Source organism: Phasianus colchicus, chromosome 5 (genome assembly GCF_987193195.1).
Source record: "Phasianus colchicus chromosome 5, bPhaCol1.hap1.1, whole genome shotgun sequence".
Lineage (NCBI taxonomy): Eukaryota > Metazoa > Chordata > Aves > Galliformes > Phasianidae > Phasianus > Phasianus colchicus.
The window spans coordinates 25932865-25949729 of record NC_143440.1 but is presented as its reverse complement, the minus strand read 5'-3'; the positions used below and the strand labels follow the sequence as shown (position 1 = coordinate 25949729).

General features: G+C 47.0%; 2 protein-coding genes across 11 annotated transcripts in view; one reads left to right on the top strand and one right to left on the bottom strand.

Annotated features, from left to right (window-relative positions):
* LOC116228996 (transmembrane protein 151B-like) overlaps window positions 1–14558 on the bottom strand; it is a 33889-nt gene extending 19331 nt beyond the window's left edge. Inside the window, exon 1 of one of the 3 annotated variants that reach the window (XM_090140998.1) lies at window positions 14480–14558. Coding sequence is in view for 1 of the 3 variants with exons in the window: in XM_090140994.1 (XP_089997120.1) it covers window positions 3086–3175 (90 nt within the window). In the remaining 2 variants the exon portion in view is untranslated. Of the gene's footprint in view, window positions 1–3085; window positions 3430–14422 lie in introns of those variants that run through there. The other 2 variants (XM_090140996.1, XM_090140994.1) reach the window with 2 other exon arrangements.
* An 808-nt stretch (window positions 14559–15366) lies between these two features.
* Window positions 15367–16865, top strand: part of RPAP1 (RNA polymerase II associated protein 1) — a 38740-nt gene continuing 37241 nt past the window's right edge. For 3 of the 8 annotated variants that reach the window (XM_090140988.1, XM_090140986.1, XM_090140985.1), the window contains exon 1: window positions 15374–15512. The gene's annotated coding sequence lies outside the window, so the exon portion shown is untranslated. The other 5 variants (XM_031593526.2, XM_090140990.1, XM_090140987.1 and 2 more) reach the window with 3 other exon arrangements.

Genomic DNA, 16865 nt, shown 5'->3' with positions numbered 1-16865 from the left:
TTTTGAAACACATTTCTGCTCCACTTAACATTGGCAGCAAGAGGCAGCTGAGACAGTTTTCCACAGCATTTCCAAGAGTATCAGTGGGTTATGACCACTGGTTTCAGGAGCATCTACCCAGGACGTTTTCCCTCTTTTATTTAGACAGGCCAACCGATTGCACTATGTCACGCCCAATTAGAGTTCTTAAATATGGAAGACAAGATAAAACCAGTCATGGACAACTGCTGTTTGACTCTGCCAATACAAACAAGACAAATACGTATTTCAAAATGTCAAGTGGCTGCTGCCTTCAGCTTTCTTGAGTGATTACTTGGCTTTGGTAGCAAATAAATGACATTTGTACTCACTAGGTTTATTTTCCTCAAAAAAAAAAAAAAAATCCAGCTAAGTTTTAAAAATGTAAACATTTAAGACCATTTCTTAATTGGCAAAAAATGCAGAAAAGCCACCATCAAGTCTTCAGTGTAGGTGTACGCTGTCACAATAACAAGTAAGACAAGAAAGACAGCCAGCCCACAGCTTAACCAGGGCAGTACAGAGCAGAGGGGAGAAAAGTAAAGGAGAATATATCAGAAAAACAGTCAACAATAACTACTGAAATGCTTAGAAAAATAGGGCCCTTCTATTCCTTCCCTTCAAGAGTTAATGCACAAGAGTTAATGGGATGGTAAAATCCAACACCACTGCTGAAACCATGACAATTTCAGGTCATCCAGTTAAAAAAAATTGATATCTCAATAGGAAGAAGAAGATATAAAAAAAAACAAAACAAACAAACAAACAAAAAAAAAAACCACCAAAAGAAACCCAGCAAAAACAACCAATAATCCACCCCCCAAAAATTCCAACAAACCACAGAACATCAGAGTAGTGGCAGGTAATCTGAGAGCTTGCTCTGACATTCAGCAACAACAGCTGTAAACCCAAGCAGCCCTTGGAAGAACTGGATTCATGATGCAGCTGGGAACCAAGCAGCCTCTCCCTGCTCCCCAGCAGCATCCTCACTTGTGCTGTTTTCAAGAATAACAGCTTGGACTTCAGACACATTCTCTGTTAGTCACTGAGGATTTTATCTCACGCTGATTTATCCCCACATACAGGCAATTTAAAACCATTGTTAAGATTTAAGTCTACGTATTTGATCCAAGGGAAATCCATAAATGACAAGAGTCATAGAGAAGCCCATGAAATGCCTGTTTAATACAGGACATTTCAGTACAACTGCAGATCCAATCAAAAAAGACTATTTACATTGGGATGGAAGAAGCAAGAGGAAAAGACCAATGAAGTAGGACTGCAGGGTTAAGACATCACTGTTACAGGCATTTGATATATAGACTCGTGCAAATGTTTGTGCTGGAACAGAAGAAAAACAGAGAGGAGGATGACTGAAGTGAGATATAATGTGCTTAGCAGAAAGATCAAGTGCTCTCATGTCTAGAAATGACTTAGATATTTTTATGGTGGACTTAATATATTGGAAAATCTTCTGTAGCTCATGGTTGTAGGCCAAATAAATCAAAAAATCCCTTTCAGCATTAACCATCTATTGATCTTCTGCGGGGCTGTAATTACACTGGGGAGCTCTACTGTCAGAACAGCAGCTGTATCCCGGGCCCAGTAACAGCTCTTAGCAGTGAACTGTGTCGCAGGTGTTTATAAAGCAATTGCACAGGTGAAAACCCTCATTTTCACCCACAGAAGACAATTTTTTTCAGCCTAAGCTGAAAAGTCAATTTTCTATTCTAGGTACTTTAAAAACTGTTGTTTAACCTAAGCATCTTGCAGTTTGACGCAGGCTTTGCTGAGCCTACTTCATTTCAACCACAGGACCATGAGACTGTTGACAAGCTATGGGATCCATTAGCAAAAGCTTTAAGCAGACCAATTGCCCACAGAAATGTTCAAGGTTTGTTTTTACTTCTCTGACTGCTTGAAGGCTGCTCCTTGCATCCTTGGAAGCGTCTACGTTTGTTGTTATCTCTATGTTATGAAGAAAGTTCAACCACTTCCACGATTTGTACGTGGATTAGGAAGTCTAAGTGGCAGACCTGTCAGAACAGTTGGGAGCAAAGACTGCATGAGGTGCAGAGGGAAATCCCAAGCATTGTGAACACAAGACAGCTGGCTGTCCTGAATATACAGGGCTGCGAGCATATTGTCATCGGCTGCCGCACAGCCCTGCAGCTGTCTGGCTGGTGCCTTGTGGCTCAGTATTTGTTGTGTCAATGCTCAGACACATCCGTCATCCCCTGCCTATGATCTTCAAGGCCGCAGTAAGGGCTTCACAGATGATGCAAAGAAATACATTTAGCCATATGTGCGACAGCGTTTTCTACTGCAGATTAGGCATCGGGAGAGCCTAGACCCCACGGGAAAATGGGAGGGATGACCTCAGTCCTTTGGCCCAAACGCCTGAACGCCACCCAGCTCCAGGCTACAAACCCATTTGTGCACTCATCCTGCCTTTCCTGCAACTTACGCCAGTGCCTGAGAGCCGCAGTTCCCTTAACCATCTCAGAAACCCTCGTGAAACGGTAGGCACCCCTAGGACAAAGCCCAAGGCGTTCCTGGAGGCAAACTTCCACCCGACAGACCCCGTTGCTCCATGCCGCATCCTCCCGGCACGGAGATGCTCAGCGGGGCGGCAAGCGGCACCGGGGAAGGACCGCAGAGGGGCTCCCCGCCCGGCCGGGTTGAGCCGCTTACCCGAGCCCGGCGCCCCCAGCACCTGGCCGCCAACGGCCGCCCGGCTGCGGGGACTCCGCCCGCTCCCGCCGGCACCCCCGGCACCGCAGGGCGCGGCGGGCACCGCGCAGAGCCCCGCTCCGCTCCGCACTGCCCCGCTCTCGGCTCCCTCCCGGCGGCTGCTGGCGGCCGCCCCCGCGGCGCGGCTGCAGGTCCCGGCCGGGCTGCGGGGGCCGCGGCTGCCTCGCCGGCTTCCCCCGCTCTGCGGATCCCCTCCTCGGCCGCCCGCTCCCGCTGCCCGGCGCGGGGCTCGCCGGCCCCTTCCCCACGCCCATCTCCGCTTTTGCCTCCCGAGTCCCCCCGGGCCGGGGCGGCTGCCCCCGCCGCCTCTCACCTCCTCCCGCTCGGCGGCGGCCGGCCCCGGCGCGGGGCTGCTGCCCGGCCCGCTCTCAGCAGCCGCCTCGGCTTCCCCCTCCGAGGACATCCTTGGCCATCACCGGCGGCGGGGGCTCCGGGCCCCCGAGCCGCCCCCCGCGCCCAGGGCCGCCCCGCCGGGTCTGCCCGGCTCCTTCCACCATCCCAGGCAGGCGGGCAAGGAGAGAGGGAGGGAGGCGGCGGAGGGGAGGAGAGAAAGGCGAGGCAGAGGGGGGGTGCCCCAGCCGCTCACGGCCCCCCCAGGTGGGCAGCGAGCGTCCGGCGGCTCCCGGAGAGCCTCTGCAGAAGGCTGAGAGCCGCGGGGTGAGTCCTTCCCGCACCGGGGGCTCCTTCCCGCCCCCCTCCTGGAGCGAGCTGCCCCCGCCCCTGGGATGCTCGGCGCGGCTTCACGCCTCCGCCGCCCGACCGCAGCCCCCGACCGCCTCTCCCGGCTTTTCCCGAAGCCCGCACCCCTCCCGGGCTGGCGGCGGCACCGCGCGGCTGGACGAGGCGGCAGGACGAAGAGGAGGAGGAGGAGGAGGAAGGCTGCCCCTGGGGCAGCGCTCCCACACGGAGCGGCCGGACGGCCAAACTTCCCGAGAAGCCCCGCTCCTCTCCCGGCCGCTGAGACCCGCAGAGGGAGCGAGCCCTGGGGCTGTCCCGGCCCTCACACACACGTGTACCCTCGAGGGATTTCTGCCGCGATCCCTGCGACAGAGGAAATGGAGGAGCCCCGCTTCTCCTGCCCCTTCCTCCCTCCCCTCTGCCTCAGCCTTCCTTGCTGGTTCATCCATCCAGCACAGGTCCCCCCCCAAGCAGCCTCCTGCAAACCCCCTGTACTGTCAGCATTCCCTCCTCCCGCCTGCGCCCAGCACATCCAGGCATTATCCGCTGTCCTGCATCCAGGACTGGTGTACTGCACCATCTTATCTCTGCATGTTTGCTTCATGTTTCATTACACTCTTTGCCTTGTGAGGCTCATCTCATTTGATCTGTTTCTCTCTCTGTGCCCTACAGCAGTATGTATTTTAAATGCTTCGTAAAATCTTGCAAGCAGGCAAGTGAGCAGACTTGAAGCATCAACCTTAGCTGTAATATTCGCACCTCAACTCCTGCCACAATGCGCTTGCAGTTTATCAGGCGTGCTGCTCTGCACAACTCCGCTCCTGCGTAAAGGCTGCAAGTGAGGTTGGCTGGGGGGGCCTGCGGAGCAGTGGGTTGCTCGGTGTGTGCGTGTGAAGATGCAGAGAGAAAAGCCCCAAAGCTGGGATTTTCTAGAATTGCTGGGTATGCTAAATCTGGATTTCAGGACACTGATTGCATGGGATGACTCTTGGCTGATTCCCGAGGGAGCAACCCTCCTGGATTTGGAGGTGAAGGACACCAATGAGAGACACTTGGCAACCTCCCTTTGGCTTCTGTACCTTTTGACCACATTGCAGCACGTGCACTGCCACCATAACTGCAGCCACATGTGACTTTTCCTCCCCTGAGCTCACCTCCTTCTGCCAGGAGTTGCACTTGGTTCTGCTGCATCCAGCATCTATATGCAAAGTACTGGTTTTTGCTTCTGTCAGCCCTGGAGAGGAACTGCAGGAAGCACACAGTGCTAGACAGTACAGTGCAGGTTTTCTAAACCACATGAAAATGCACATTTAAAATACCTTGTTTCATTTCTGTAAATGGCACAACAGGGAACAATCTCTCAGGGCTAAGTTGGCCGGCAGACAGCAGGGAGTGGATCACATCTGGGATGCGGGAAGGAGCATCAGAGAATGCATGAGGAGTGCCCCTGCCTTACCCGGCAAGGCCTATAGGGGAAGAGAGAAATTAAAATCCCGGTCTGCTTGGTCAGCTTGTGCGTTTGTCTAGATGCTTTCCGTGACCTCACACACACCATAAAAATGGTGGCAGTGCTGGGATGTGAAGGAGCACTGCGGTTAGAGGGGAAATGTGCCAAGACAGAGAACTGTCTCGGAAGATATCTGTACCCAGTGTTACACGAGTGCCAAATTCTCCTGGTAGGGACTGTTACGCAGCACCTGTCAAAGGCACCAGCAGCAATGATGGGAAGAAGCAAACATGGGGTTCAGCGTGCTGTGAGGCAGCAAGGAAGGGGCATCCCTATTTGATAAGGTGACAGGGGTGAGCAGTTCTCTGAAGTCAGGGACTCAACTCTTACAGAGAGCAGGGAGACACTGTGGAGAGAGGTGTCAGCAGCCCAGCCAAGCAGACCAGGAGTGAGAGCATCAGATTTAAAAGCTGAGTCACACAAGGACAGAAAACAAAGATCTGGCAGAGCTCAGGTCTGTCTGTCAACCCATACCAAACAGTCACCTCTGTTTAATAAATACATCTAATACCCACTGGGCTTTGCGGCGGCCTGAACAGCTTCAGGATGGTTTTTAATTTATTTTCATTTCCGCAGACACTCTGCTTTTGATGTTGAATAACCTGTGATTTATTTAATCTAAGCCAATCCTGTCTGGTGCTCAGGTCTGCAACAGTCCCAGGGACTGGCTTTCCAGCCCTTCCATCTTTAAGAGAAGAAGACATTTCCTGAGGTGATGTACCCCCAGCTGAGCACAGGGTTTTGATCCAAAAAGCAAAGGTTTGTACATCTTTCTACCTGACATACTGTCAGCATCCTGGTGGCACCTGAAAATCATGGGAAAAAGCCTGAAGATGAGGCAGACCCAGAGAAGGGATAATGAAGGTTGCTAGCCCTGAGATTGAAGATTTAGAAATGTCATCTATCACTCGGTGCTGTTATTTCCACCTCTGTGGCTCCAGATTCAGTGCATCAATCTCCGTTATCAACTTTCATGACCTGAAGAAACAGGAGTAAACGAAAAAAAAAAGGAAGCTTGAATTCCAGAAAGACACTGCAAAAGCTGTGCAAAGCTCTTTTTTTTTAATTTCAGAAATGCAGAGGATCAGTGTCACTGGTGTAAGCTGCCTGAAGAGGCTATTTTTGTTCTTTAGAAGCTTTTTCCCCTATTTTAACATGGATTAATTATGAATATTTATGTATATAGTACAAAAAAATATGATGAGCAGTTTGCAGGCTGGCTTGCAAAATATGTATACCATATTGTAAAAATCAGTTCTTTTTTCTGGGCTTTATGCCTGGTCACTCACTCTCTCTAAATGGCAAGCAGAGAACTGAGACAATGCACGTTTGTGGTGCTGCCTCCCCTATTCAGAGCACCAAGGAACTGGTGCAGTCAGGAACTGCAGTCCATGTTGGTGTGAATGCCACTCCGAGTGTGCCTCTGCTAAAACGCCAATCACCCTTCCTCTGAGCTTGGCTAGGGCACAGCACAGATTTAACAAGCAGAATTTTGTTCCGCTTTTTAATGAGACACACTATTTGGGCTAAATTTGCAAAGGTCTGATATGAGGTATACATGGGAGCTTGCTGACTGTCTTCAAGATGAGACAGCTATGAGGATCCTGAGTGCTCACGGCCATCAAAAGTTGCAGAGCACTTTAATGAAAGAGAAACATTAAGCCTTCTGTCCGGGGGAGATTCCTACTGGGGAAATTGCACTGACATCTTCAAATCACTTCTCTGCTGCTCCAAGAAACAGCATAAATTAATATATACTCTTAACAAACTGCCACATGCTGCCCCAAAGCAAGCAGGAATGGGAAGAGTATTTCCAATACAGATGGTTTCTAAGTTGACTTATGCAAATAGGCATATTGGAAGAGAGGAGCTATTGCTAAATATAAAATAAGTCATGCTGTCCTACGACTTGTGTGAGCTGCCAAAGAACGAGACAGCCTATCCCTAAGGAGCAAGCCCACTTGTTTCAACAGAATTTCAGGATTTCAATCAGTCCTTAATGTTGGAAGAAAAAAAAAAAAAAAGAAGAGGTGAATTTCTAGTTAATAACAAGCTCTTTCCTTTTTGAAATTATGAATTTAAACATCTGTTGGAATCACAAGTGGCATTTCCCTCACTGTACCTGTTTACGAGCCAATATAATTTAAAACATATATTAGCCTTTTCAAATCCTGTAAAGGGAGAACACTGCATTGCTTCAATATTAGTGCTTAGTGTAATATTTGTGAATTAATTTGTGGGCATACCAAAAGAGAATCTGTCTGGACCATTCATAAAATGAGCTTTGATATTCTTTTAGTAAGTAAAAAGCTGAAGAGAGACATCAATAATTTATTAGTACTTGGATTACATCCTCTGGCACTTGTAGTTTACTGCCTTCTTGGAGAAAAAGAGGACAAAGGCAATATTGTCTCCTGGGTTGTGAAGTTTTTGCATTCTCTAACATGGTGGTGTTGACAAGGGAAGCCTAATTTTTAGTGGCATTCTGACTCTGATAATACCCGTGCCTCTCAGCATGATGCTCATAGCTCCAGGAAGCATGGTGGGATGAACCATCAGCCCCAGTGCCATGCAAGGCCTTTCCAGATCCCAGCATGAAATGACACAGGAGGCAGCAGTACCATGCCTAGTACACAGGTACCCCTGCTGTAAATGACAGAGTTATTGTCCAAAGAAGTCTGGGCTTCAAATAGCTAATGTACAAAATTGTGGTGGCCATGGGGAGCCAATATGACTGGACAGCATGGGTACCACTCAGAGAGATGTGAAGCCCAAGACAGGGGCTCTTTCCAGAGGCCAAAGTGATCCTCATTCCTTGTCACCTCCTGCCATGGTCACTTCCTGGCACTGCTCACCACCTTCTCTTCATTTCTCAATCAATCTCTTTATTCCAGGCTTTTTTTTTTTTTTCCTTTTTTCTGTGTTCCCTCCCTCCCATTGCCTCCAATGTCCCTGCCCTGCTTCCTACCTTCTCTTTCCTGTTGGCAGTGATGCCAGCTCTTCAGCTCTAGGCTTAGTAATGCTATTGCTGTCTTGTGCAGATATGCCAGAATTTGCACTGACATTTGCTCTTTTTCATCAGAATGAAATGTTCTTCCTTCTGATCTATTTCTCTGGCTTGTGCCTTTCAAATTTGGCACTAGCCATCTATTTCTCTTTCCCCTATCTTGCTCTTTGTGACGTGCTGTTCCCAATGCCCAAACAATCAAAATGACCTAGCCATCTCCTTTCCCAGCTTTGCAGTTTCTCAGTCCTGAGGAAGCTTCCCCCATTCTGTTCCAATCACTGCCACTGAGAACTGCACCTCCTCTTACTATAATCCCTCAAGCACTCAGCAAGAGCATTCCTCTGCTAACTGAACTGCAGCAGAGTCCAACCTCTTCCCTTTAGGGGCTGCTCGTGAGGGAGGACGTCTCCAGCCTCCAATGACAGAGTACATGCTGTTCTCTCAGCCCCAGGTAGGACACAAAGGGCCACAGGCAGCATGAAAACCTAGAGCTGCCTCTGCCCTTCTCTATGCAGTTTTTTTGTTTTCTGCAGGTGCAGACATTTCCTACTCCATGAAGAGAGCTGGATTAAAGCAGAGAGATGCTCTGAGAGGCAGGCAGCACTGAAAGGCCATGCCACGTGCCACAGCCACAGCCTGAGTCTGAGCAAGGACTTTGCTCACGTTATGCCAAGTCTGAGTCGATGTACCCTGCTGTTCAGAGGGATTTTTTAATGCTACTCACAAAGTGCTTTGGGGAAAATGAGGACAAAAGTTTTTTTTATAAGTATTGCAAAGGCATTGATGGGCTGCTACAGACAATTAGGAGGAATTTGAGCCCCTAGAATCTCTCCTCAGCACTGAGGGGCTTCATGAATCAAAGGTGGTAGCAACTGAAGAAACAAAAGAAAAGGGAATTTGCTTGTAACTGCTCACAACACTTTGTTATCTTAGAAAGGAAAGAGAGCTCTTTAGACATGGTGGCTGACCAGAGGAGCAATCAGCAGTGGCTTCAAGTAAAACACAGTGTGCACAGCTGGAGAAAGAGCAAGTGCACACTTCTGGTCCTTAGCAGGAACACCTAATATCTTGGCCATCTCGTTTCCAAAGTTAAACCCAGGGGCCCAAACCTATGCATTGACCTCCATGTCTCATGCCTTCTGATGCAGAACAGCCATCTGGGCAGTGCCACTCCAGAGCCAAGATGATAATTTGGCGGGTTCCCAGTATTTTCCCATGGGAAAAAAGCTGGGCAGTTGCTGCTGCTGTACGTCTCCAGAAGGCAGCCTGCCAGCCCCCAGGGCTCTTGTCCAGTGCCAAACAGATCTTTAAATGCATGGCCCTCAGTGACAAACCAAAATGAAAAGGTGCCCATACACATCTGAGCAATCAGTGCTCCATCACGGTGATTTTGTGCAGCCACTGGCATGATCTCTGCTGCTTCTCCTGTAACTGTGTCACTGAAGAAAAGGGCTTTTAAGTGTTGGTGCTGCTAGCAGCACTGCTTGCCGCTAACAGGAGGAGAGCTCTGCCTGACAGCCCTCCTCTGGGAACCATCGACTCCTCTGCTCGTGACGTAGGCAGCTGTCACGAAAGATCACAATAGCTATAAATGCCTTTGAAAATAAAATTAAAACAACAACAACAAAACAATGAAGAGAATTTGTTGTCAGGCAAATAATGAGCATAAGAGAGCACTGTAGAAAAATGTTTTCACAACAACCTGGTAGAGAAATGCGGGTAGCTGAAGCTTTCTGATGACTTTGCTCCCCTCATCAAGTACTACCAGCAAGGGAGGAGTCCTGTCTTGGTGTTATGCAGACACCAAACATTGCAAGTATTGAGCCCTTAGAAAAAAAAAAGGAATTAAAGAGGGTGATAATATCTGTATGGAAGGCCAGCAAAAGCATTTCTTCCGTCTACAAGGTGACAGAAGAGTTCAGAAGCAACTTTGTAGCACTACCACATTTACGTGTTAGATATCCCATGCAACACCATCGAGGCTCTGGAAGTTTCCTTTGAATACTCCTCTTCCTAATACCACTTCCACCTCACGGGTATTACCTTGAGACAAATGCCTTTTGCTAGGCTGCTGGTCTCCCTCTACCCAGGAAGCTAGGTGAATGCAGTGCTCCTTGAGAGGCAGAAGTGCATACCACCAGCATGCTTGTCTGGCAACCCACAGCATCTCACGTCATTCCCAAGGAGATGGAAAAACAGCTTTGGTCTAGGGAGACTGCAGGGGTGAATCCTTGCAAAGATGAGGTACAGCAATCTGCAATGGCCCTTTACATTTTTAAAGATGAAGGCAAAACCCCAACTCTGTGTGACTGCAGCTAGTTCTGCCAGACTTAAATCATCAGGACATCACGATCATCACTATTAAAAACTCTTGGCAGATCTAGCAGCATTAGCATAGCTATTTAGAGTTAAGTACTTCAGGCTCGGTTCTCCTGGCAGTACGAGCTAGCTGCTGAATACGCATCTACACTGAATATTGAGCTCCCCAAACCAAGCAAATAGCAAAGGCCATGCCTTCTGTTCCAAGGGTGTGAGACTGGAATTCTGGGAGAAGTGAACTACTCTGGGCATTCCTTTTTGTGCACATTCTGTTTGGTACAGGTGGGATTTGTATAAAGATGTATGTATAACTGCCACCCTGCTTAGATGCAGAAGTATAAGGTTTTCCCCAACCTTACATCAGGAAATAATCTGAAGTCAAGAAAGGAAAAAATCCTGAACTGAGGTTTGCCACTGAGGATAATCATCTGAGCACATCCAGCGCTTTAAACTGTCTTAAGTTGTGTAGAAAATGAGGCTTAGGCATTTTGACAGGCTTCCTTTAAAATCTACAACAGTGGACTTGATTGCATCTACTACTTTGCTCAGATTTTGGCAGACAGGTCCAGCAGCAGCCACGACTGACACTATCCTCAGCCCAAGGAAGTTGAAGTACAGAGATGTTGCTTCCCTCTCCGTGATACAAGAGGTAGATGGCATTGCCAGGCAGGGTCAGCTCAGAGACTGTTTTCATTTAAGCCTTCTGTGAATCAATGAATGTCAATGACAACGCGTTTGCCACCGCACAAACAGTGATTTTCACCTGTAATACTCTTCAGATGCAATGTTTGAATGACCCGACTTGAGAAGCACACTTGCACAACTGCCCCTTCTAACTTCCACAGTGGTCTGTCCTCTGGAGTCTCAGCTGTATGTCAGCTCACTTTTAGTTGGATTTTATTTTGACATTGTAATGAGGTGAGGAAGTCCAGTGTGATAGGCATACATGATATATATCAAGCAAGAAATTGCTGAAGATGTGTGTTATTTCAGGATATATTCATTTAGTCTGATAAAAATGCCATTTCTATAGAAACAATTGATAAAGCAAACAACCATGAGGAAATCCCATGCTAACTGTCAAGAGCCAACACAGAGCCTTGCAGATGCACTGCTAGAGATGAGTAAATACTCTGCTGCTTTGGGCTTTTAAAATATGTAACCTCTTCCCCTCACATGGTTAAATCAATTCACTAGAGCATGGATCCATGCTTTTTATTGGTGAGCACACAGAGGTTTGATTTAAAATATCTTTGCATTACATAGTCTTAGGAATCCAAGCAGGCTATGATCAGTGAGGTGTTTTTGTCACAGACAATGCTTTTGTGCTTCCACTCAACAAGTAGGCCAGAGAGCTGCAGAAAAAGCCACCCAAAGTTCTCTGGGCAGATCACCATCTCTTCTTATCGTGCTCTCCCATCAGCAAGAGAGCTGCCACCAATTACTCACAATCCAGTTCTCACACATGCACATTTCTTCAAGAACACACATCTTTTTTTTTAATGCCACTTGAAACTCCTGCTGTGCTTTGCATGACATTGCTGTGTGTACTTCCCTGCTTTGCTGGTTTGGGCTTTGACTCTTCCAACTGGATTCCTGTGGAGAAAGATGTTGATGTGCACTGCAACTACTAATTTGAGGAACAGTATATTACTGTCCCTTCCAAGTTCAAGGCTCAGACCCTCACAGAATTGAACCTATAGCACAAATAGCAACTTGCTACTGAATGTTTCTCCCATCAGTCTCAACTCCTTCTTACAAAGAAGAACTTGCAAGGTCTTGAATCATGGATCTGTTCTGACTTATCATCAATCCTCCAGTCCCAGGCAAACCTGTGCACTTCCCACCACTCTGCTCTTCAGCTACTCTGTTCCTGACTTTATTCTCCGTCTTCTTGAAATTAATTTTTAGGATAATCCGTCTCCTTGGCCTTCTGCTTCTTAGGCAACTCATCCTAATATATACCTTCTCTGCAACACATATAATACTATTGCATTTACATGCTTACTCTTTCTAATCTCACTAAGGCCACTGCCGTATTGTCTTTGTTGTTAAGATCCCTTCCATTTTACAGTTCAGTGAGAAAGCATTTGGTTGTAGACTCTCATGCTTCTCTGCTTTGGAAAACCAAAAACATCTACCAGAGTCACATACAGCTTTTTGCTTGTGGCAAGCACAAAGAAAGGAGTGAGGAAGAATATTAGAGCTTATGACAAAACTGATGAACTTTTAAATTAAATCTCACAGAACAGCTCTCCTTAAGTTCAACTCCAGTGACTCTTACAGATGCTCTGGTGGGAATTTCCCTGTCAGAATAGGTTAGCGGATTCATGCAAGCATGTAGATACTTATAATTTACAGGATAAATATGAAGACGCAGAAACATGATTTATTGATAGTGCCTAAGCTATATATAGCACTCTTAACTGTATTATTAAAACAAAAGGTAAATAATTAATGGAAGGAAGAAAAGATACATAAAGCACAGTCAGTCTTGACAGGAAGTATTCCTGTCTTGCAGTAATTAAGATTAAATATACTTGGAGCACATTTTTTATATCTTTCTGACAAAAAAGATTATTTGCTTACTTTGTATACCCGTAAGAATCATTGTGTGTGGCTGCAGAACTTGTGCAGCCAATGTGAGCAAAACTGGAGGCGGGGGGGGAAATGCTTACAGCTGCTCAGTTTGGACACCACTCTATGCTCAGGATAGGATTACCGCCTGTGATTATTGACCAGTTACACCTGGTAAACCCTCAGTTTAGTTTCAGATTAGATACAACTCAGTGCTTGCTAGTTTTTCTAAATCCAGTGCTGACCATACGTGACAAGTATTGCAGAAAAGTACAGGCTTACTTCAGCAGAAACCAAGAAACAAAGTTAAGTTTTTTATCAGAATCTGAGAATTACTCAGGCAAAGCAAAATTCTCCTAGCAACTGTTTACATATCTCACATACGCATTTCTTGGGTTTAAGAGGAAAAGATGATGAGCAGATCAGCCCTAAGAACCTGTAGTCTCAGGCCATCTACTTTGTTGAATTGATTCTGTTTAAGATACATAGGGTCAAATATCCTGTAACAATATCAGCATATATATTTTCTCACTGGACATATAGTAATTTATTTACATCATTTCCAAACTAACAATGTTAGCAAGGTCAAAGTGACCTTACAAATAGTTATTAAATTCCCTGGAACCAGAACAGCTCAACCTCATAAGCGGCTGTCCAACAGTCTAAACAGTCTCAACACTTAATTGAAAAACATTCCAGTGCAACCAGTGCCAAAGCTTTCCTGTCTTATTACCAAGTAACAGAACCCAAATGTCTTTCTGAGGCCCAAGGCAAATCATTCCTAAGTTTAGTACCAGCAAAGACTCAGAGTTGGAAAGGTCTATTCCCACCAGCACATGTGACAAACTCTTCAGTAAAATCAATGCCCTCTTGTCTTGTCTAAAGATAAACAGTGCAATAAACTAAAATTTAAGTTCCACCTTTTGCTTCAGACAAAGGTTTTAAAGCAGCACTACACAATCTTTATTGAGCCACAAGCGATACTGCACAAAAGCCAACAATGCACCAAAGGGAATATTAAACTTGTAACTTCCAGACACCATTCCTGTGGCAGCCACAGAATCCCATTGCCATCAGCAGCATCAGATGGTTCCATGGAGAAGGTTTATAGAAACTGCTCTTGACTTTTAACTACAAGAAACTTGATCAATTATTTTAAAGTGTATCTTACATCCCAAACCAGCAGAATCTGGAATGACAAAACTAAGTGCAAGATGGTGGCAGGAGGGTAACAATTGATTTCAGTGAAATGGAGAATTGGACCTCATGTTTCTCAGTCACTGCTATTCCAGAATAGAACAGATTTTACTTTGATTTCAGTTCCTTAGGGAGTGCAAAACAGAGCTCTACCATCTGATGAACGGCAGCCTGGCAGGGCAGTATCGGGGAAGTACTCTAAACCCTCTTGAGGCTCTCTTCTGATAATCTCCAAATGTAATTTAGAGTAGCTCTATTTATTCCTCCTGCTAGAGCCACCTATAAGCACTAGTAGTAACTGCTCAAACACTCGTGCCAGCATCAGGCAGAAAAATATCTACTCACAAGGACAGAATTGGACTTACTCTTGGTTACTGAGTTGGTCTAGCTGGGCATCATCAAGTCTTTTTGGTGGTTCCTACCTTAAGAAGTTCTTAATGATCTAAAGCAGGGCAGCCTTCAAATTCACCATCTCAGGAACAGTATTGCTCATCAGAAGACTCACAGCTGACGGAGATATTTTTTGCCCAGCATTTTCACAGAAAATTTCCATTTTGTATGAGTTCATCACTGGTTTGCTGCCACTGCAATTAAGCTGGTTGTCTTTGGATAGGATTATGATTTATCCTAATTTCTATGGAGATTTAAGTGTCAAAGTTGCGTCTGCCAACAGTTTTGCTGTAGCATCCAACACCGTCTTCTGAAGGGATAAAAAGACTGATGAGGATGTGTCACTCCTTACAGTCACTCCGCGACTTATCAGGGTGCTCATGGCAAGTCCTCCCCATGCAGCTGGCCCACCTGGCCCAAGGCCTCCAGTCTACACACAGGTTAAAAGGCTGAAAGGTGGCCAAGCACCAATGCTTCTGGTAGGTATGACTGCTCTCCAGCAGCTTTTAATAGAAGCTGACATGTATGAATAATAAATGGATATTCAGACATGAATAATAAATTATAGCTCCATTTATATAGCTTTGTGTATCCCTTCTCCGGAAACACCACCACTCTCGGGGACACAAACACCTCTTAATAACGAGAAGGCACAGATGGTACATTTACAGAGATGGCTTTCTGTACGTGTGGGCACACGCTACCAGAAGTGAGAGCCCGTATTTACACCTGAGGCGGAACGTGCCTTTGGACTGCACAAACCAAAAAGGATTTAGGGGAAATACTTCAGCGATGAGACCCGTTATCCACCATGCGCCAAGCCGGAGCGCACGGAGCCACACCTCCTCCCCGGGCAGCAGAGAGGCGGCACGGCCCGGTAGCCGCGTATCACAGCCCCTGGGCGGGCCGCAAGGGCAGAACGCGCCAGCGCCGCCGCTGAGGGCAGGAAAAATGGCGGCGCCCCGCCCCAGCCTGCGGAGGGAAGCGCGGGCGGAAGTGGCCGCGGAAGTAGCGCGGCGGCGCAGAGCGGAAGTGCTGGCGGGGAGCGGCGCGGGCCGGGTGCAGGTGAGTGGTGCCCGGGGCCGGCCCGCGCACCGGGGCCGTAGCGGCTACGTGGGCCTCGGGGCCGCTTGTCGGGTCTGTCTTCGCCTCAGGCTCGCCGCTGCCCCGCCGGAACAATGTCCCGACTGCCCCGGACGCTGGCTGCTGTAGGCCCCCGCTCTAACGGCCCTGTTTAGGTGCGCTGTTAGGGGCCTGGCTCAAGCCTACAGGCGTCAGGGCACTTCACCTCCTCAGCTTGGTAACAGCAGGCGTTGTTACAGGCCTGCTCTGAGCCGTGCCGTGTGATGCTTTCACTGGCTGATAACCTAGAGCAGAGAAACTGTGCTTTTCTCTTGACAGCTGGGCTGCCTCGGTGAGGCTGAGATGTGACTGATTCTCACTTCAGTTCTGCATGTCAGCCAGCGAGGTCTGAGGTGTAAACCAGAAATACATTGATGGGGGGCACTGATATGAGAGCAGGACCTTGTTTTCTTCTTTGACCCAAACCTGATTTCTTTTGTAGAAGGATGCAAACTTGGATGTTGAATGCAAGTTAGGCTTGAAAATGGGGATAAAAACTAGAAGATAATGTCTAATTCAGATTGGACATTAGGAAGAAGATTTTTACAGTGAGGGTGGTGAAGCACTGGCACAGGTTGCCCAGAAAGGTGGTGGATGCCCCATCTCTGGAGACATTCATGGTAACAGTGGACCAGCTTTGAGCACTCTGATGTAGCTGTAGGTGTCCCTGTTCATTGCAGGAGAGTCGGACTAGATGGTCTTTAAGGGTCTCTTCCTACTCAAATTCTGTGACAAAAAGATGACAACATTTAGAAATTGGTAGAATTCTTAGATGAACCTTTGTTTTTACATACGGTTGCTGCCTTTCCTTCTTTAACCCTTTCAGGTTCATGGTTGTTGTTGTGTTGTTAAATTATTCTCGTGGGCTGTAGATCTCTACTGCTGCAGAAGAAAAAAACGCATTGTAAATTCAGATGATCTAAAGAAAATAGAAATTGATATGATAGTGGCTTATATCGAGTAAGTGCATTTTTCTGTAGCCTGGTGGCAAATGTCAAAGTTCTTTTGCTGAAGTGTAGTAGCACTTAGCTCTAAACAAAGCTATGCCTGATTCTTATGTTGACTTACATCTGCTGAGAGTAGTAACAGGGATGGATAACATGAGCCTCAGGAGCTTAAATGCTGCTCCAGGAGAACCAGAGGTATTATACATCTTTGTGTTTTTGTAAAGTAAGTGCAGTCTTTTACGATGCACTGGTGATGCATTAATTTATGGTTAGAGCCCCTTACTGCCCTAACTGTCTTTTGTCCTCAGGCTGAAGCTTGAGCTGAAATTGGTTAATCCAAAAGTGTGTC